At 33.5% G+C, this 20200-nt stretch overlaps 2 protein-coding genes across 6 annotated transcripts; one reads left to right on the top strand and one right to left on the bottom strand.

Annotated features, from left to right (window-relative positions):
- Nucleotides 1-2555: 2555 nt before the first annotated feature.
- Nucleotides 2556-11305, top strand: LOC141664398 (putative ion channel POLLUX). Of its 5 annotated transcripts, XM_074470339.1 has the most exons (12): nucleotides 2561-3318; nucleotides 3418-3486; nucleotides 4123-4743; nucleotides 5401-5583; nucleotides 5692-5751; nucleotides 5859-6062; nucleotides 7589-7837; nucleotides 8505-8603; nucleotides 9457-9651; nucleotides 9830-9922; nucleotides 10166-10432; nucleotides 10767-11305. In XM_074470339.1, the coding sequence occupies exons 1-12, from the start codon at nucleotides 2734-2736 to the stop codon at nucleotides 10983-10985; spliced, it is 2844 nt and encodes a 947-aa protein (XP_074326440.1). In that variant the 5' UTR covers nucleotides 2561-2733; the 3' UTR covers nucleotides 10986-11305. The 5 variants fall into 5 exon arrangements, 3 of the variants coding, with proteins under 3 accessions (XP_074326442.1, XP_074326440.1, XP_074326441.1); XR_012552007.1 differs by lacking the exon at nucleotides 10767-11305 and having other exon boundaries at nucleotides 2556-3318; nucleotides 9846-9922; nucleotides 10231-10365; XR_012552006.1 differs by lacking the exon at nucleotides 10767-11305 and having other exon boundaries at nucleotides 2556-3318; nucleotides 9846-9922; nucleotides 10166-10302.
- Nucleotides 11306-11971: 666 nt separating this feature from the next.
- On the bottom strand, nucleotides 11972-13328 carry LOC141663945 (glyoxylase I 4-like). Its single transcript, XM_074469792.1, has 3 exons — nucleotides 13004-13328; nucleotides 12510-12853; nucleotides 11972-12261 (listed from the first exon to the last, which is right to left on the bottom strand). The coding sequence occupies exons 1-3, from the start codon at nucleotides 13204-13206 to the stop codon at nucleotides 12185-12187; spliced, it is 624 nt and encodes a 207-aa protein (XP_074325893.1). The 5' UTR covers nucleotides 13207-13328; the 3' UTR covers nucleotides 11972-12184.
- Nucleotides 13329-20200: the final 6872 nt, after the last annotated feature.

The following is a 20200-nucleotide window of genomic DNA, read 5'->3' as shown; positions in this document are numbered from 1 at the left end:
AGATAATTAAAACAAATTAAACCAAGATATTTGAAAATATCACATAATTAACAACCAATAATTCCAACATTCACAGCCCAGACAATTGTTAAATTTCCTTCACATAAATAAAACTCAGTGAGAACTTGAGTATTGAAACAAATTCAGCCCATAAATAAATAAATTAAAATTATCTGTTACTTGTATCTGTGAGAAGGATAATTATACAAAACAATTACTATAATACAACACAAGTAACAGATAGTTCATATCAGGAATGCAGAGACTTGTTCATATCAGAGAAATGACTATCATACAAAACAAGAAATGCAGAGACTTGTTCATATCTGAGACCTGTTCAAATGCAGCCCCCAAAACCCCCCAAAACACACTAATATGTATGAACAACCCCTAGAAAACACATAATTAAAAACAGAACAGAAACATTTATATTTACATCAATGTACCTAAAACATTGATTTACATCAGTGTACCTAAAATATTTAACACGACATAAAATTCCCAAAAACAGGACATAAAACCCCCAAAAAGAAACAAACATAAAACCCCCAAAAACATAAAACATTTACATGCACAAAGAAGAAAAACAGTAAAGAAGAAAAGAAGATAAACATAAAACATTTACATGCACAAAGAAGATATTAAACATAAAAATGAGGGAGATAAACAGTAAAGAAGTAAAGAAGAATATACCTCCGGATGCTTTGAATGTTCCGAAACCCCAATGTTCTAAAACCTCAGTGCTCCAACCTCCAGATGCTGTCTACCTCCAGATACTAGCTCCAACCTCCAGATACTAGCTCAATTTCAAGTTTAATTTGCTCTAATTTGAAGCTCCAAATCTTGAATTAGAATTGGGGCTAAAATTACGATTTCAGAGAAAAGAGAGAAGAGACGGTTAACAGAGACTAAGGTAAGAAGAGAGAAGAAAGGTAAGAAGACTAAGAGAGAAGGAGGGGAGAGACGAGAGAGACGAGAGAGGCGAGGGTCGGGGAGAGATGAGAGGCTCGCGGGAGGTTTTTTGGAAAAGGGGGGGAAAATATGTTAAAGTGATTTTTTTGTTAAAATTAAAGGGGGAAAGTGTACTGAAAAGCGCGGGGGGGGGGAGTTAAGTAATTTTTATTTTTTTTAAAAGGCCATAGACAACGGTTAACAAAATGAACCGATGTCAAAGTTAAAAACAAATTTGGGGCCTTTTTAATTTCTGAAGATAGACAACGGCTACTAAGTGAAACCGATGTCAATATGCGTATTCAATATCGCTTTTTACAAAACCGATGTTAAACTGTATTTTAACATCGGGTGCATTACATGCCGATGTCTAAGGACCGATGTCGTATCTACTATTTCTAGTAGTGTTATGAAGATGGGAGAACTTAGATCGGTAGACTTGTTGTTTTGGAGGAGGGGAGTTGGGGATGAGAGGGGAGAGAATGGGAGAGAGAGTGAGAGAGAGAGAGTGGATTTTTATTGGGATTTGTGAGGAGGGGTGAGATGGGAGAAATGGGGTGGTTAGAGTGGGGAATTTCAGGGTGTTTAGACAGGAAGATGATAGCATTATATTGTTGTTGTAATGAAGAAGACATGTATGTTTTAGTTTGGTCTGAATGTGGAGATAAGAACTCAGAACTCACTCAGAGCCTTACCTGTTCAACTTTTGGTAATGAGAAGAAGTGTGCTTGTTTGTTCTCTGGTCGTTCCGCGCTTTTTTTTAGCGGAACGGAGAAGCCGTTCTGTTAAAAAAAAGCGCGGAACCTCTCCGTTCTATTAAAAAAAAGCGCGGAACGGTAATTTTTTTTTTTAAATCTTGGCCGTTGGATCAATGGTCAGGAGATGGAGATGATGTGTTGGTTAAGGGTTCCCTGACACACGATTGTCAGGGAACATGACTCTTGATATAAGTAGAGCCACACAATTGACATAAGAAAATGATAGGTCATATGAATTTATTAAGAAATCAACAGCAAATGATGAATAAAAAAAAAGGAACACAAATGAACAACAACACTTGTACATAAAAATTAAGCACCAAAGGGTAAATATGCTTAGCTGAGTGCTAATACTTGTTGCGGCTTTCTCTACTCTCCTTAATCAACACATAAATATGAGTTTACCCGTTTAGTTTGTTTAAACCATGATTTAATACATAGTTAGTGGGAGCAGATGTACATGTATATTCCCCACATGTAAATTACTTTTTATCTCAGTATTTAATCGAAAGAAAAAGATACTTTTATATTAGCATTTTTATTTGTGAAAAAGATTCTATATGTAAATTACTTTTTATCTCAGTATTTGATCAAAAGAAAAAGATACTTCTATATTAATGCTTTTACTTGTAAAAAAGATTCTATATGTAAATTATTTTTATCTCAGTATTTGATCGAAAGAAAAAAATACTTCTATATTAGTGCTTTTACTTGCGAAAAAAATTCTATAATTTGCTTGTATTATGGTTTCTAAAAATGCAAAGAATGCGGAATAATCGTTCTTGTGCAAAGAAATTAAGAAAGGGCAGCTAAAGTAGTACATCAGAAAATCAGTGCCCAAAAGGGTGCAGAACATGATTTACTTTTGTCAGAATAATTGTAGATGCTGGAATCTTATAACATCAGCATTCCCAAGATCTATGTAATGTATCAACCCCTTTTAACTGCTACTCCTACTTGTACTTGGAAACTTAACTAGCATTAGTTACTCACGTGTCATCTCCCTCTCTCTCTCTCTATAAAAATGAAAGCAGCAGAAGAAGATAATCATATATCCTCCTCCTCAACACCCAACATGAAACCTGAAGTAAGACCACCCCTCCTCAAGAAATCAAGAACCATCTCTACCGATGATACCCCACCTACTCATTTCCCTGGCCCACTTTTCCCCGCCGTCCGTCGCATCTCCACCTCTCCACCACCTCCCATCCCCCTCCCTTCCTCAACCACTTTCTCCGATCAACGCTTCGGTGTCTCCGACAGAGACTACGTCTACCCTTCATTTCTTGGACCTTACAGTTCAAGAACTCGTGTCACTGTCAAGTCATCACCATCTAAGCAACCCCAGAAATCTTTTGATCCACCTGGCCTGGTGGTGAATTCACCTGCCAGGACCACTTCTATGCCTTCCTTGTTGGATGCTTCCAGGGACTTTACTACTCCGGAATCGAAACATAAGTCTAAGTTGAAGCAGGAGAGAGATTTGAAATCTGTTCCTGTTCAGATTCTTGCTAATACTTTGACTTCTAATTCCTCTTTGTCTACTTCAGATTCTCCTTCACTTACTAGGACTACTAGTGCTTTCAAGAATTCTTTCTTTCTTAACTTGGTCAGTTTGGGATTTCGTCCTATTTCTGCACAAGTTATTCATTTCTTATTTTTGTGTGACAAGTTATGATGATTGTGATTAATTTTGTTTGTGTTGCAGCTTAAATTTGTTTGTATAGTGTCCGTATCGTATGCCATTTCGTTGCAGAGTAAAGTTACAAAGCTTCAGGTTAGTCTGTACTTGAATCTGATTTATCACAAGTTACAAGGCTTTTCTTTGTAACTGATGACAAATGTTGTTGAGTATTGATCTTTCGACTAATTGAATGCATATGTCCAAATTCTCTATCTTATTAATTTTGTATGTCACAATTATTTACTTGTGGACCGAGTTTAGTGCTTATTTGTTGAAATATGAGGCAGACTTGGCTTGGTCCCTCACTGAAATTTCAAAATCTAGTCCTGAAAGTCTCAATTGTTTATGTATTATGACTTAGGTATCAACTTATTAGTCGATTAAAAAGTTATTATATGCAGTTGATCCAACTTCAAGCCTTGCAATTTAGTAGTAGTTAACTTTCTTTTTTATATTGAAAATAGTAGTAATTAATTTATACCTAATATATCCATAGCTTTAGCTTAGTTGTTTAGGGGGTAAGAAGAGTTGGTCCATATTCAGATTTTACCAGAGATAAATTTTACCCTTGATTTTTGAAAATCTAGTCAATATTTACTTTTTTTCTTTATTTTCCTACTTGGTCCTAAGGGATTTGAATTCGGGTTCGCCAATGCTTAAAACGTATATGTTCAAAAAGAATATGATTCTGATGCAGACTGGTTGACTGTGAGGGTTTCTTTTGTGCAGGAGGAGAATGTTAGGCTTGGAAGGATGTGCAGCCTTAACGAAAATGTATATATTGACAAAACGTTAGAGTCTCAAAATGAACGTCTGTTTGTATATTTTAGGAACACTGGAAGTAGAGAAATTGCTCTATACGTTGTTCTATTTACCCTTCTGATACCATTTGTTTTGTACAAATTTCTTGATGATCTTCCGAGGATAAAGAATATTTCCAAAGCGACTCATAGAAAAGAGGAGGTTCCATTGAAAAAAAGAATTGCATACATGGTTGATGTGTGCTTCTCTGTTTATCCTTATGCAAAGTTGCTGGCACTTCTATTTGCAACTATATTTCTTATAGGATTTGGTGGCTTGGCATTGTATGCTGTCAGTGATGCTAGCTTTTCTGAGGCACTTTGGCTTTCTTGGAGTTTTGTAGCAGACTCAGGAAATCATGCTGATAGGGTTGGCACTGGGCCTAGAATTGTCTCTGTCTCTATAAGTGCAGGAGGCATGCTGATATTTGCCATGATGCTAGGGCTCGTTTCAGATGCAATCTCAGAGAAGGTAGATTCGTTGCGGAAAGGGAAGAGCGAGGTCATTGAAAATAACCATATACTTATTCTTGGATGGAGTGACAAACTGGTAACCTCTTCTTTTTATTTTTTTGATTGTTAATGCTTGCTATGAGCTTAGTTTGTAATTATCAGTTTTTATGTATTCTTATCTTGTTAAAATGGCAATCTTACCTTTTCTTATAATATTAACTTTTAATGCATAATGAGACATGCCCTGTCATTAGCAGCGACTGGAATATCTTGCTTTTTTGATGTCCAAATAAATATTGTCCTAAAGTTGTAAGAGTTATTTGGGGAAGTAAGAATGCAACCATCTTTTTATCTCTTCTAAAGTTTATTGGAAAAGCCGAGTTTTAGATTTAGGAACTCCAAATGATAAAAGTTGTTTCTGAAAGAAAGATAATGCTGCCTATAAATTTGTACGCTATCAGTGTTGTTGCCATGATCTTTTAGGAATGACTGAGAAAAGAAGTTTTCAACATATGATAGGTCTTTTTTATGTGCATGCTACCATCAAGTCCATATGTGGAAGTTTGATATTTGTTGCTATAGTTACCAGTTGTTGGGAAACCTTGAAGCAGCCAAATTGTTGACTTGCGCTTTTTATTGTTCACTGTCCTCCTCGTTGTATTAAAATAGGTGCAGGATTTTTTCATTACCTAAGAAACTAGAAACTGTGATTGAAATGTTTAAAATTGTATTGTAATTTGTTCTTCTAATTTAGGGCTCACTATTAAAGCAACTAACAATTGCAAATAAAAGCATCGGTGGCGGTGTTATTGTTGTCCTTTCGGAAAGGGACAAGGAGGATATGGAAATGGATATTGCAAAGCTTGAATTTGACTTTATGGGTACATCTGTTATATGCAGAAGTGGCAGTCCTCTTATATTAGCTGATCTGAAGAAGGTGACACAGAGAATCCTATGTGTTAACAACCCCCCTTCTCACACATTCCTCACTCAACTGAGTGTACTTAACTTTTTTGTTATTTGTGACTGTTTCTATTATAACCAGGTTTCAGTTTCAAAGGCGCGTGCTATAATTGTTTTAGCATCTGATGAAAATGCCGATCAGGTATATATCATGTATACATGTCAATGAAGTAATCCATATGAATGAGGACCTGTATTGTTTTGGCAAACCAAAATTGTTAATTTTTTTATATATAACATTCCTTTTAGAGTGATGCACATGCTTTGAGGGTTGTGCTTAGCCTTACGGGAGTAAAAGAGGGATTGAGGGGTCATGTAGTTGTTGAGATGAGTGACATTGACAATGAACCCTTGGTGAAGCTTGTTGGAGGAGAACTCATTGAAACGGTGGTTGCACATGACGTAATTGGCCGGTTGATGATTCAGTGTGCACTGCAGCCCGGTCTTGCACAAGTCAGTTTAATGCATATTCTTAAATTTGAAATGCACAGTACAATAGCACTAGTTATTGGGTTATATTTGTCGGCGTTCTCTTTGAGCCCAAATGACCTATAATTGATATTCAGTTAATTGCTTTTTATTTAAAATATTTAGAAGTGTCTGAACTTTTTTTTGACTAATTAGGCTTATATGCCTTACAATTAAGTATATGTTCTAACAAATCTCAAAATGTTGACAATTGCACATTTTTATGTTTTACTTTATCCACTATTTGATAAGCACTGGACAGGTCTAATAGACTAAATTTGCAAAGCTTTTAGCTTAGGGATAACGTGTCCTACGTTTAGTGCAGAGCTTAGTATCTATGCCATATTTGGTTTATTGCCTTATAGCATCTTCAACAAACTCTTTAAACAAGCTCTTAAATGGAAAAATAAAAAACATTAACAAAATTAGAGCTCCAAGAGACTCTCAGAGGCTCTTTAAAACCTTAAGAGCCTCCTCTCTTTCCTCCCTTTTAAGAGCTCATCACTTACTCTTAACTTATATTTTATTATAAAGTAATTCAACCACTCACTTTCTCTCTCCACTTTGTATTGTACTTCTATTAAATAAAGATATTTTAATATTAAAATATTATTTAAAAAGTGGATAGAAAGAGTGTTGTTGGAGATGAATGCATATTAAGTTATTAAGAGTCAATATTTTATAATATATTTGAAGAGTGCCTCAGGAGACCGTTGGAGATGTTCTTACTCCTTTATTTTACCTCTTAGAGCATCTCCAGTAGAAGGGTACCAACTCTGCCAGGTAATCAAAAATAGTTATTATTTAATGTTCTCTCTCTTTCACATCAATTTTGGCACTCTTTTTTTACAAAACACTCCAATGGTTGGCACCCATAGATGCCAACTTCACAAACTTAACAGTATAAATGTAAAATATAAATATATTAGAGATATATAATTATTTATTCATTATTGGTACCATAAAAGGAGACCATAAAAGGAGTTGGTACCCTACTTTATGGGATGTCAACTTATGGCACCCCATGCCATCTCACGTGGCACCCCAATGGCATCCCAACACTCTAATGGAGCGCTAAGAAGAGTGCCAAGCCACGTCATGCCGCATGGCGTTGACACCCCTCTTGACACCCACCATTGAAGTTGGTCTTGAAGACATTTTTTAAGAAGTTGCAGCAAATATATTAGATACAAAGAATTTCTATCTTGAATAAATGGGGTACTTTTTTGTAGTTACAAAATATGATCAAATGATTAAAAATATAAAAAAAATACACTATGTACGCCGGTAAATCTCCTAAGTACATACTTAGGGACATTTTTCTCTTGATGTATTACCCACTTACCAGGACTTGAGGCATCATTTAGTATTACTGACGGATATTCACTTTGCCATAGCAGATTTACTTCCCATATTTAATTCAATTAAAACTTTTTTTGCTATATTTTTTTTAAGTTTGCTATGTTTTATTTAAAATGACATTGGTGATTGTTTCTTTGTTGCTGAGTCAGATATGGGAAGATATTTTAGGGTTTGAAAATGCAGAATTTTATATCAAAAGGTGGCCTAAACTGGATGGTTTGCATTTTGAAGAAGTGCTTGTTTCATTTCCTGATGCAATTCCTTGCGGAATAAAAGTTGCTGCTGATGGCGGTAAGATAATCTTAAATCCTGATGATAAATATGTGCTAAAAGAAGGTGATGAAGTCATTGTTATCGCTGAGGATGATGATACATATGCTCCTGGTCCCATAGCAGAGGTCAGTTGTATTCTCTTGCTGCTGTATATCACTCTGTTTTATACCTGCAACACAAAACTTAAATAGCTATTTAGCTGGAAACTCATGCATGCGCACATGCTTATCTTTGAACCAATATTCTTTGCTTTCTCTTGACACGCTTATAATCATCACAATTCACAAGTATGATCTTTAGATTCTACTCCAGAAATTCCTCAGTGCTTGATTTTGTTTATCTGTGTTAGAACTTTTCTACAGGTCTAACCGAGCATAAGTTATTTGTCTGATAAGTTTCTTAATGTAAAAGTAAACAAGGTACCAAAAACTGAATTCACTCCTCACCCTTGTAATGTAAAAAGAAAATGGTGAAATACCTTCAAGTTCCAAGCTGTTGCCTGAGCACTGAAAATTTAAACGTCAGATTCCTTGTCTAGCTTCAATCTGATGCACCTATAGTTGGTACTTCGTAAATGTGAATTTGGATTATGGTTAAAGAGGCAGAGTTGCAAAATGGCAGGGTAATAATATTAGTATCTAGAGATCAATGACCTTAAGCTGCTGATATTGCTTAGAGGCACTTGACTTGGACAAAGATATAGATATACAAGCCGGCCTTGTTTTAATTATGTATTTGGTACACCTAGAACAGTTATAATAAATTTTGTCTTGTTAATTCTTTCTTATGCAGGTTCAACGAGGTCTTTTTCCTAAAATATCCGACCCTCCAAAATATCCTGAAAAAATTTTATTCTGTGGCTGGCGGCGGGATATTGATGACATGATCATGGTAATTAATTTTACCTATCATATTAGTCTTGTTTTGGATCTATTACGCCTATCTTGCTATACACATATTATTAGAAAAACATTTAAGATTGGGTATTTGTCATGGGTAATGTCCTGTCTCTTAGTGAGCCTGTTGGGTGGTGTCCCAGTAATAACAAGAAAAAAACAGCGACCAACAGTGAGCAAAATGGTTTGATAATACACATGGTTAAAATTCCTAGGGAGAATCAACTTTCTTAAACATCATGGACCTGCAGGGTAGTAAGTCACTTCAAACTTGAATCTTGAGAATTATGATAACTCCCTTTCTTTCCAGAGCTCTTCTCCCTTTCCTGTTCAGACTCGACCTCTGTTTGCACGGAAATGAAGGCGCGTGAGGTTGGGCTGTAAAGTGGGTTCCTGCAAAACCTAAGCGGCCATGCCCCTTGTACATAATTCCTAGATCTGCAGTAGAGCCTTAGTGTTAATTAGGATTCTCATTCTTTTAATGTCTTCTTCTACAATTGTAATGCATGCCAGAATGAAAAAAAACCTAATTGATTAGGGAATGAGAATGACCAAGTACACAATATTCCAAACTTCAGCAGAACCCCCTGATACAAATATAAACCAAGCAAATATTTATTTTAAGTGTTGCAAACATGGATCTCAGAGAGTGGTTAATCTCCAACTTACACAAGATTAAGTGAATTGAGAATAAACATTTCTGCATGCAGGTTCTTGAAAGAAGACGAATTTTCTATAAAAATTATTTCGAGAATCACTTTGCATTTATTCTTGAAGTTTTTAAACATATAATTTCTTTGACGCCTGTGTAAGTTAATCTATATGCCGAACCTTTTAACATTTTTCAGGTTTTAGAGGCATTATTGGCTCCAGGTTCTGAACTGTGGATGTTCAATGAGGTGCTAGAGAAAGAAAGAGAGAAGAAGTTAATTGATGGTGGGCTTGATGTAGGCAGACTAGAGAACATAAAACTTATACATCGTGAAGGGAATGCAGTAATTAAACGGCATTTAGAAAATCTTCCTCTGGAGACATTTGATTCTGTAAGGTTTACAATCCCATTACGGAGTTCAATTAAAAAATTGCGAGAAACACGGAGACAGTTAGTGCTATATCAGTTCACTCCTTGTGAATTATTATATCCTCTGCTTTGAAAGAACTCTTAGCAAAATATGTGTGTGGGCGTAAGCTTTTTCCCGTTACTAACTCTAAATGGATCAGATTTTAATTCTTGCAGATGAATCTGTAGAAGATTCCATTGTGCATTCTGACTCGAGGTCTCTTGCCACACTCCTCCTTATCAGAGACATTCAGGTGATTATTTGCATTGAACTTGTGCTGTATATAGATCGCTTAGCATAGATGTAGCCTGCAGGGCATGTGTTCCGATGTCCCGTACTATTATTTTTTATGGTCAAGTCGTACCGGGTAAATGCTTAAAGATGGCAAGTGCCTTCATATGAGTGCGTTTGTTAGTGCTATATTTACAGTTTCATCATTGACGCTTGCAATTTAATTAAAAAATGACTTACGTACACCTATATTTGTGGATTTCAGTCCAAGCGACTCCCTTACAAAGATAGGAAATCAATGCCCTTACGACATTCTGGGTTTTCTCACAGCTCATGGATCCGTGAAATGCAACAAGCTTCTGATAAATCCATAATAATAAGTGAGATCCTGGATTCTAGGACAAGAAATTTGGTTTCAGTGACCAGAATTAGTGATTATGTGCTTTCAAATGAGCTGGTGAGCATGGCTCTTGCAATGGTAGCGGAAGACAAACAAATAAATAGAGTGCTCGAGGAGCTTTTTGCTGAAGAGGTAAGCTTCATCTTCTCATGTTTTCTTACAGTTTTCAGTTTTCACCACCAAGTACTGGTCTGGAATTGAAAATGTCATGCAAGTTTCTATTAAATGAAATCCCAGATATATTAAACGATATATTTGTTCTAGAGTTTGTTGATGATGCTTTAGCTGGTCGTATATAATTTAGCCTTAAAGGAATGTGCAAGTGAAAGATATAATAAGTATGTAAGTTATGTACTCTGTGCATACCAATTATCATCTACTTGATATAATAAAAAAAGTGATTTTGTTTGCTAATGATATATATGTGCAAGCTTACATGATCTTAATGGATGCTTACTACTTGCAGGGAAGTGAAATGTGTATAAAACCTTCAGAGTTCTATCTTTATGACCAGGAAGAACTGTGCTTTTATGATATTATGATCAGGGGTCGTCAGAGAGATGAAATTGTTATCGGTTACCGTCTTGCAACTGCAGAACGCGCAGTTATTAACCCTGTCCACAAATCAGAAACAAGAAAATGGTCGATAGATGATGTTTTTGTTGTCATCTCACTGGGTGAATGAAGAAGGAAACTATGAGACCAAACAATAGTTAGTTGCAGTTGTAAAATGTAGCAGAGATCTTTTTGGCTGATAGAGAATGTTCTTGCAGTCGCAGAACTTGAATGACTTAACTCAGATCAATATGACTCAGACAGCAGCCGCAGCAGGTGTTTTGTAGAATTGCAACAACAAAGATTCATTGTTGAACTCGAATACAATTGTAGGTCATTTAAGTGATAGAAGATTCGTTTTGTTGCCCTTTATTGTATACAGTATACTAACATTGTGTCTTGAGAGAGGTACTTCAATTTTTTCATAACACCGTGTTGTTGACTTGTTTATCTTCTTTCTTGTTTTATTTATATAGTTTAACAAATCAGTCTCATATGATAACGCCAACTACCATGTTGACAAAGAAAGAAGAAACATACTGATCAGCAAGCTTTTACCGATAAAGATGCATGCATGTATATTACACTATTAGAAGCTGTCGACTGTAGTCATCTAATAATTCCTATTAGTAGAATTATCATGTTATCAAACTACAGGCTTTTGTCTTAGCGGATCCAGCAAGAACCACGGAGGACACCACATATGTCCCTTCAAAACAAAATTTGACATTTTATTACAATTAAAGTTTTGAAAATATATAAAAGTGCCGTCACAAAATTTTAAAATATAAAGGCTTTCCGAAATTTACTTGGTGTCCCCTGAATCCGTCACTGCTTTTAGCCCGTGATTGTGTAGCACAGAGCTGATAAGTTTTCTGAGGTAAAGCCAACTTGGCGAAGATGATTTCTTTTCCTAATAGTGCAGGTCTATTTCATCCTGGTTGTACAGTGATATCCAACAATTTTGATTGTTAAATATGAAGCATATCAGAATGGTTGTGCAAATATTTCTTTACCTAATACCTATCACCATTTATTTATTTCACTTTGAACTATCAATTTGGTTTATCTTTTCTCCCTTGACAAATTAAATGTTGAAATCAAACTATGAAGAGGTAATTAATAAAGGTTTTCATACCCACTTAAACAAGAAAAGAAAGATTTACAGGTAATACACTCAACACTGATTGAAAGTGTGTTATACAAATCCTTGTAATTTTCCCTTAAAAAAATACAATAAAGGATGAAAAAAGAATATATATCTCTCTCTCGTCCATAAGAAGCTTTAAATATAATCGATGAGTAGGTTGGGCTGTCCAGCAACCTGTTTCAGAAAATATCCATCATTCCCACAACCAAATGTTCCATCATCATGGCTTCAACTTCCCACTTAGAACTCACATTCCCTGCATTTATTTCATTTTTTTTAATATCAATGAAAATGATCACATATATAACTACTCACAGTTATATCTAGCAGTGGAGGTAGGTACAGTGCAATAGATTGCTGCAACTTTCTGCTATGTTTAGTAATGGAAAATTATATGGCATACTTTGTTTATTTTCGGTATACCCTCTTCGGTCGCTCGGTAAGAAAAGGTCCAGTTGATTTATTTTTAAAAAAAATAAGGGAGGTAAAAATAATGAGACTTACCACAAGGGGAAGGCAATGCATTGTTGTTACTAAGAGTTGTTGACTTAGGGATAGGGCATGAAGAAAGGCCAGAAAGAGGAAGAATAGGCAGGTTTTGGCAATTGCAAATTTCAATCATGTAACCATCCGGGTCATGGAAAAACAGCTGATCCACCACCACGCCGCCTTCTGTCACCACCGCTGTCGCGTATTCCACGCCCATTGCCTCCAGCTGCTGAATAATGAGGTTCATGTTTGAGCATTGGAAGGAAATATGGTTGTCTTTCGGATTTATTTTTTGACCCTGTTTTGTCACTGCATCTTTCACTTCTAGCAAATGTATGCCAATTCCATGGTTGAACAACCTTCAAAATTTAACAAAATATTCCCTCTTAGAACACATTCTTTAATTGAAACATAAAAATAAAAAACTATACACACCATATTGAATATATTTATCAAAGTAACTCGCAAAGTCTAGGATAAGGTCAATTACGAGAAATTTAACGACATACCATGCTCCTTCGAAGTCGAATGAAGACGGGCGTTTAACGAGCACGAATCCCAGTACATCCTGGTAGAATTGAACTGATGTAGGGAGAGATTTGCAGACATAAGAAACATGATTTAGAGCCAGGAGTGGCACTTCTTGCTTTGTTGGTGTTGATGACCAGCTTATAATCTCTTCTATTTCTCCGCTAACATTTTCTTTTCCCATTTCTCGATCTCTCTCTCTCTCTCTCTCTCTCTCTCTCTCGAGATATAAAATAAAACTCACCCTCTTAATGTATGAATCTCTCTATCAATACAAATAAATGTTTATGTTTGTAACGTGTATGGAATCATGTTGCCCATACTCGTATATATAAGCCATTGCACAGATCAATAAAATACTAATAAATATATTGAGTTGACAGATATGATCGATCCAGCTCAGACAGACGTGACAAGCGCAAGGCGTTATCTAAATGGCCTTTCTCACTCACATGCATGTTTTACTCTATCCAACCACGCGTCACAACAACAAATTACTATACATTTTCTCTGCCTAATTTTTCGACTAATGCTAAAGTTATTAAAGAAATGTATAAAAATTATTATTAAATAACACAATATATATGAAATAATAATATGAAATAATTTAATTAACAATATTGATATTAATAGATGAGTTTATAATATTTGATATTTCATAATTATTTTGATAATTATTTTTATGCGTCCAGTATTTTCATAATTCTACACGTTAAGTCATTAAGCTCAGAAATAAGTTACAAAAATACGTTGTCAAGTATGGTTTTGATGTTGTTTAAAAAATGGTTTGGTCTTTATGTTGAGAATCTTCGCAGATGTATTCATATTTTACTTCATAATATCACATTAAAGTAAGTGTGTACGGATTGACATAATAATACCACTAAACACTGCTGCTTCTAGAATTTCAATTATTCGTCCATTATATTACATGCGAGCAATTTCAAAAGTTAATTTCTATACTCCTTATAAATTATATTTTTATATATGCTCTTAGTTTCAGACTCCTAATAATTTGAGAATGCGCAAGACATGTGTTGAAGATGATTTTTGCTTCAACCCCCTCAAATTTTAACTAAAGAACATATTTAGGTGATTCTCGGATTTACTCTAACTTAGAGTGTGTTTAATTTAGAATCAATACCTAAAATACAATTTTAGAACCAATATAGTATAAGACGAGTTCTATCGTAGAATCTTAAATTTTAAATATATTTTCAGGATTCAAATCTAAATATATGTTTTTTGCATCATTGTGTATTTAAATATAATTTCAAAATATAATATATAAACACGATATTTTACATGTGCAATTCTGCTATATAAACACGATATTTTACATGTACAATTCTGCCGCAGAATTCTAATTAATATTACAAATAAGACAAAATTTTACGTTTGCACTCTACGTAAATAATATATTAATACTATATAATAAAGCGAATTTTGCTATAAAATATTATGTCCAATACATGAACTCAACAACATTTGCTTTATTTGTACTTAGGATTCTCAAGCAGAATTCGTTTATTGCGTAGTATTAATATGCTATTTTTGTTGCAGAAGTCAAAATTTTGAACTACTCTCTGAATTCAATTGTTAAAATATTTCATGATTTCAATACAAAGCTGCATAACCAAAAATTTTGAACTGGATTCAATTTAAAGTATCTCATGATTTAAATACTGAATATAAAGTTCAATCGAAGAATAGAGAACTAAAAAATAAGGTGAGTTTTGCGGGAGAATCTTCGTTAACTTACGTAAAATGTATAAATTGTAAGAGTTTATAGTTAAGGGTTCTAAGGAGAACATTACCGATTAACTCAATTCTCGTATTTCTTTTTAATTTTTTAAGAGAAAAGATATATTCGAAAGCTTAAAACATTGTTAGATTTTTAAATTATTTAATTACTTACATGCTTAATTTTCGGTGAACATGAGTATGGTGAGATTAATAATTTAAGTACAGTTAAACCTCCAAAAATGAATACTTTTTGGACTGAAAAAATTATTTAATAATCAAAATTATTCATTCATCAAAATAAAAAAATATATTGTTTTCATTATGTTGGGATCGGAAAAATATTAATTTGATGAAATTATTCATTTATCAAATATTTATTTATCAAAATTCTTATAATAATAATTCACAGTAAAATAACTCTAACAAAAAATTGGGAATCAACGTTTTTTATCCGGTGCGACTATCCTTTACTATCCCACGCCCACGGTCTAGTCTCATATCATCACCTGGAACATAGAAATAAATTTTATCAAATAACTCGTTTAAAGGCGCCGTTTGAGTGGGTATCTAATTTAATAATCAGAACTAACATAACAAGATCAAATTTAACTCCAGGTTCAATATTGATTGAATTCAACTAAGAAAACCTATTAAAATAAGTAGAAATGAAATCTGACTTAATCAGAGAAATTAATAATGCAAATTATTCTTAGACATGATTCTATATAACCTACGACTTTGTCTTAATGTCCAACATACAACCCACGAGGATATGACTAGATCATACATTTCACACCTGTACTTTTAACTAATACACCCTGGATTTATTGACATATCACTTAACCTAATTCTTTAATTGTGATTAAAGTTTTCCCGGACTTAACAACTAATTCTGACTTGAGCTCATAATCTAGCTGCATAAACCAGTTGACATTTACGATTAATCGGCACTATATTTATATTGAAAAAGAAACACAGGGCATGAGCCGTCAATTCTAGCCTGAAAAATGTTCAATGCGTAAATTTCTGTATAGCTAGGGAGGAACGCTCTATTTACATTATAATTTTCAAAAAAAAATATATTACATGTAATGTGATTTTGGATTGTTATCCGGGTTACTCTGGTCCTCCTAATTCCTAAGTCGGTAATCGATGTCCTTAATCAAGCATTTAAAATAATTAGGGCCGTAAGTGAGCCGAATCAAGCCAAATTCTTAAGTGTTCATGTATTAGCTCGTTAAAATTATATCAAATTTGAGCTCGAATTTTTATCAAGTTAAAATTTTTATTCATGTATCAGCTCATTAACAAAAAAGTTATTTACGAATATGTTCACGAACTATATATGGTTCAACGAACAACACAAAATTTTAATTACAAATAACTTAGTTTACAAACTCATTCTCACGATTCGCAAATTTTCGCATGATATTCACTTATTCTTGTTCTTAAAATAAAAGAAATTTTTAAGAAGGTTACAAAACAAGCATTCCAATTTTGATTAAATTACATTATTTCTATTTAAAATATTGATATCGACACATTAATTGAATACATGAACACAATTTAAATAAAATAGTTATATATTTAACATCTATGTATTATAATTTAAGTCCTATGATTATAAAGAAATTAAAAAAAATAGATTAAATAAATTAATAAATTGATTTGTAGATTAACATATACACAATTATTCACTAAATAATATCTCATAAGCATGTGTGATTTACGAGCACATATAACTAATAATTCATATAATTATTCATGAGTTATACTTATATCAACGACTAAGTTCACAAATACTACTCACAAATATATTCACGAATAGCAAGCGAACTTATTCGCAAACTTTCAAATCGAACTAGCTCAAGTTCGGCTTATTTATAAATCGACCTATAAAATTGTATTTATATTCGACTCGTTTATAAATTAGACTGAAATAAAATCGAATATCAAAATATTTATGAACATATCAACTCATTTAGCATTCTATAGACAAAATAAAAAATTATCTATTTCAATACATGGGTTTTCCTTACATATATAAGATTGGATTAATAAAGTATACTAGTATCATAAATATTAAATATTTTCATATTACTCTGTGACACCTAATCTTAAAATATTATGAGTCAACATTCCATTTCATGCACTCTGAAATCTGAACAACAATTTTATATAATATTTAAAGAATCGAAGAAAGAACAAAATAAGACAGTGAAAAGGTTACATTTCAAAAAAAAAAATTTAGTAGTAAGCAGGTAGATCATAGTTTTTAAAAATGTAAGCAGGTAGATTATAGATGGCGGCTTTCATTCTTAAGAGGCAGGCAGGTAACACAATACAAAAGAGGGTGGTACACGGATCCGTTCTAAATATTTTATTAATGTGTCTAATTAACAATTAACCAGGTTTTAGTAAATTATATAGAGATTCAATTTTTTTTTTATAAAATACAATTTTTATTAAATAAAATATAGCACAGTCGAAACAAATTTTTAACTGTCGATACAATCAGACTGGAAAACAAATAATAGACTTAAAATAATTAGCTGATTTGTTTATTAATATTTTAATACACAAAATTTAAAAATTCTTACAATTAAAAACGAAATCAAAGATATTTGAAACTATCCAAACTACGCCATTCCTAACAACATTAATATTACAATTGACCTTATTACGTAAAAAACAATTGTCAGCGCTTCAAAGAAACTCTAATCTTATTGGTTGAGATTCAGATAGTGACACACCCGATATCAATATGTGTAAACATGTCAAAAATGTAAACCACAAAGGATGAATAATTTTTTGGTTGTGAAAGTTGAGTTCTTACAATAATCACCATCAAAGCAGATTTAATGTGGGTTTTTCAGATCCAAAAATATTAATAAAATCATTCTTAACAGATACAATACCTAATAAAACAAAATATAATTAAAGAAAACTATAACAAAACACCTAAAATGATGGACAAAAAAAATATTACCAAAGGTTAGATATACAAACACCCAAAAAATTATGTTTTATTGAAAAAAATCAATGAAAACAAAAGAAAAGCTTATTTTATAGAGTGACTCCGGACGATTAGATCTTGCCTTATCACGTGAAAAAACCTGCAATTTCAGACTTCTTATCATAATAAACTCAATAAAATCCCCTGAATTAACTTGATAAAGGACAGATATAAAGGATGGGAGGCCGCTATTTAAGCCCCAATTATGAAAAGTTGTTGCGTTATAAGAAAAATGCCCCTAAGGATGTACTTAAGGGGCTTACCTAAGTATATAGTATATTTTTAATGACAGAGTCGTAATTTTTAAACAGAATCATTTCCCAAGGATGACCTCAGCCCTCAAATAGTAGTGTGAGTTTATAACATTTTCTCATACAAATGCACGAGGGTAAATTTGTAAAATCAAAATAAAAATTGGTATTACAAAAATGCCATTAAAAATGGGTTAAATGTCAAATACGTCACTCATTGGGGCCAAATGTTTTAAGTAGGTCACTGACTGCAAATCTGACTCGATGTAATCACTAATTAACTCTAATTGTTCATTCCGTCAGAGTCAACAGAGATTAGTAACGGTCAACTGTATGACATGGATATGCAGCTACCGAGTGAGTGACCCGATGCTTACGTGGCTGCGCAACGACTATAATACCATGGGTCTATATATACAGACTGAAATCAGACCTCAACGAATTAAGGTTCTTCACTAAAAATTATTAAATATTTCCCATTTTATTCATCTAATTCGTTCTTGGACAAACTTCAATTCAACCTTAAGTTCAAAAGGCACATGGCGTCAAGCTCCGCAAGGTCGTTCCAAGTTTCGATGAATGAGCAACTTTGTTATTACAGAAAAAGGGCCAAGATGTATACATCTTGGTCACTCAACAATCTCGGGAGAAAGTTCTACACATGTTGGCAACCCCAAGTAAGCCGTTTGTATTGAAATTTTGATGCAATTAAGTTGGTTTTTTGGAACTTTATAATTGTTTAAAAATTACAGGGGAGATGCAACTACTATCGATGGTACGATCCTCAGACTTTAGGCAGGCACGATGATGTTATCACCTACTTGAATAACATAAGAATTTTTTAAGATGAAAAAATGGCACTTCTTGAAGAACGGATAGCAATGCTTGAGAAGAAACTTGCAACTAGTGAAGAAAAGAAGAGAGCTTTTTTTGTGCAAGACATGCCTGTATCATAACAAGACTAAGTCATATTGACAACACTAAGATTAGTTGTATTGTAACCTTAATCTGTAATTTATACTTGTAACACTTAATGTCTGTAAAATGTAAATGGAGCAGACTGAACCATTTTTCTCTAAACAGTGTCAAGCCTAAGAATTCTATCTGAAAGAACATCCAGAAGGTTATGCCTCAGAAGAATTATGAAGAAGCTTGGAGTTGAATAATTCTGTTTGGTGAAAAACATTCTAAGTCAAGATCTCTACAAGTCCCATAATTAGTGTTATAGAGAAGTTATTCGAGAACTCAGAAAGACCTATTGAGAACTCAGGAATTGTCTATCGAGAACTCATGAAATGCTATTTGAGATATCGATAAGTCAGATACCCATTCGAGAACTCAGAGATATCGACAAGTATACATTCATTAGAGAACTCTGAGTTATCGATAAGCCAAAGTCCATTAGAGAACTCTGAGTTATCGATAAACCAAAATTCACTAGAGAACTCAGAGTTGTCGATAAGTCAAGTCAACAATGAAGTTTCAGAGATATCGACAAGCCAACATGCCTATCGAGATGTCGAGTTCTCTACAGCTTAATTGGAGATCTCGAAGTGAAGACATTTCTCTAAGTACAGAATTGCAGAACAGTTCAATATCCAAGGTTTCAAATCAATAAACAATTCACACAGCTGGATTGACAAGTCTACAAAAAGCAGCTTGAGAGATGTGCAAGATTAATGGTGAAGATTAACTGACAAAGGAGGATCAACCAATACACAGTGGATGAAGATATGCTAATCTAGATATGGAAATCTCACTTTTCCCTTAAATAGAAGTGATTAGTGACAGGTTAGAAAAGCGATTAGCACTTCTTATTGTTCACTGTGTAAACCAAAGTTAACTATCATATAAAGTTAACTGAGGCCCTTTTTTTAAGATAGGACTGGATAGATTAGAAATTGTATTCTCTCTCAAGAAAGAAGCTAAGTTCTAAACCAAGAACTTAGAGATTTTGTAGCAAAACACTGCTTGATTTTTAATATAAAATTAAGTGAGTTTTGAAGATCTTTGTTTTACATATTTGCATTGTTATTTATGTTTAACATCTATTCTACAAAATCATTGATAACAACCAACTGCTAAACCCAAAGTCGATCAAAAAGTAAACATTTAAGCCAAAACACATTCACCCCCCCATGTGTGGTATTCATATCTAACAAGTG

The sequence above is a fragment of the Apium graveolens genome, chromosome 6 (genome assembly GCF_009905375.1).
Source record: "Apium graveolens cultivar Ventura chromosome 6, ASM990537v1, whole genome shotgun sequence".
Taxonomy (NCBI): domain Eukaryota; kingdom Viridiplantae; phylum Streptophyta; class Magnoliopsida; order Apiales; family Apiaceae; genus Apium; species Apium graveolens.
Note: the sequence above shows the minus strand (reverse complement) of the source record. Positions and strands in the feature narration are given on the sequence as shown.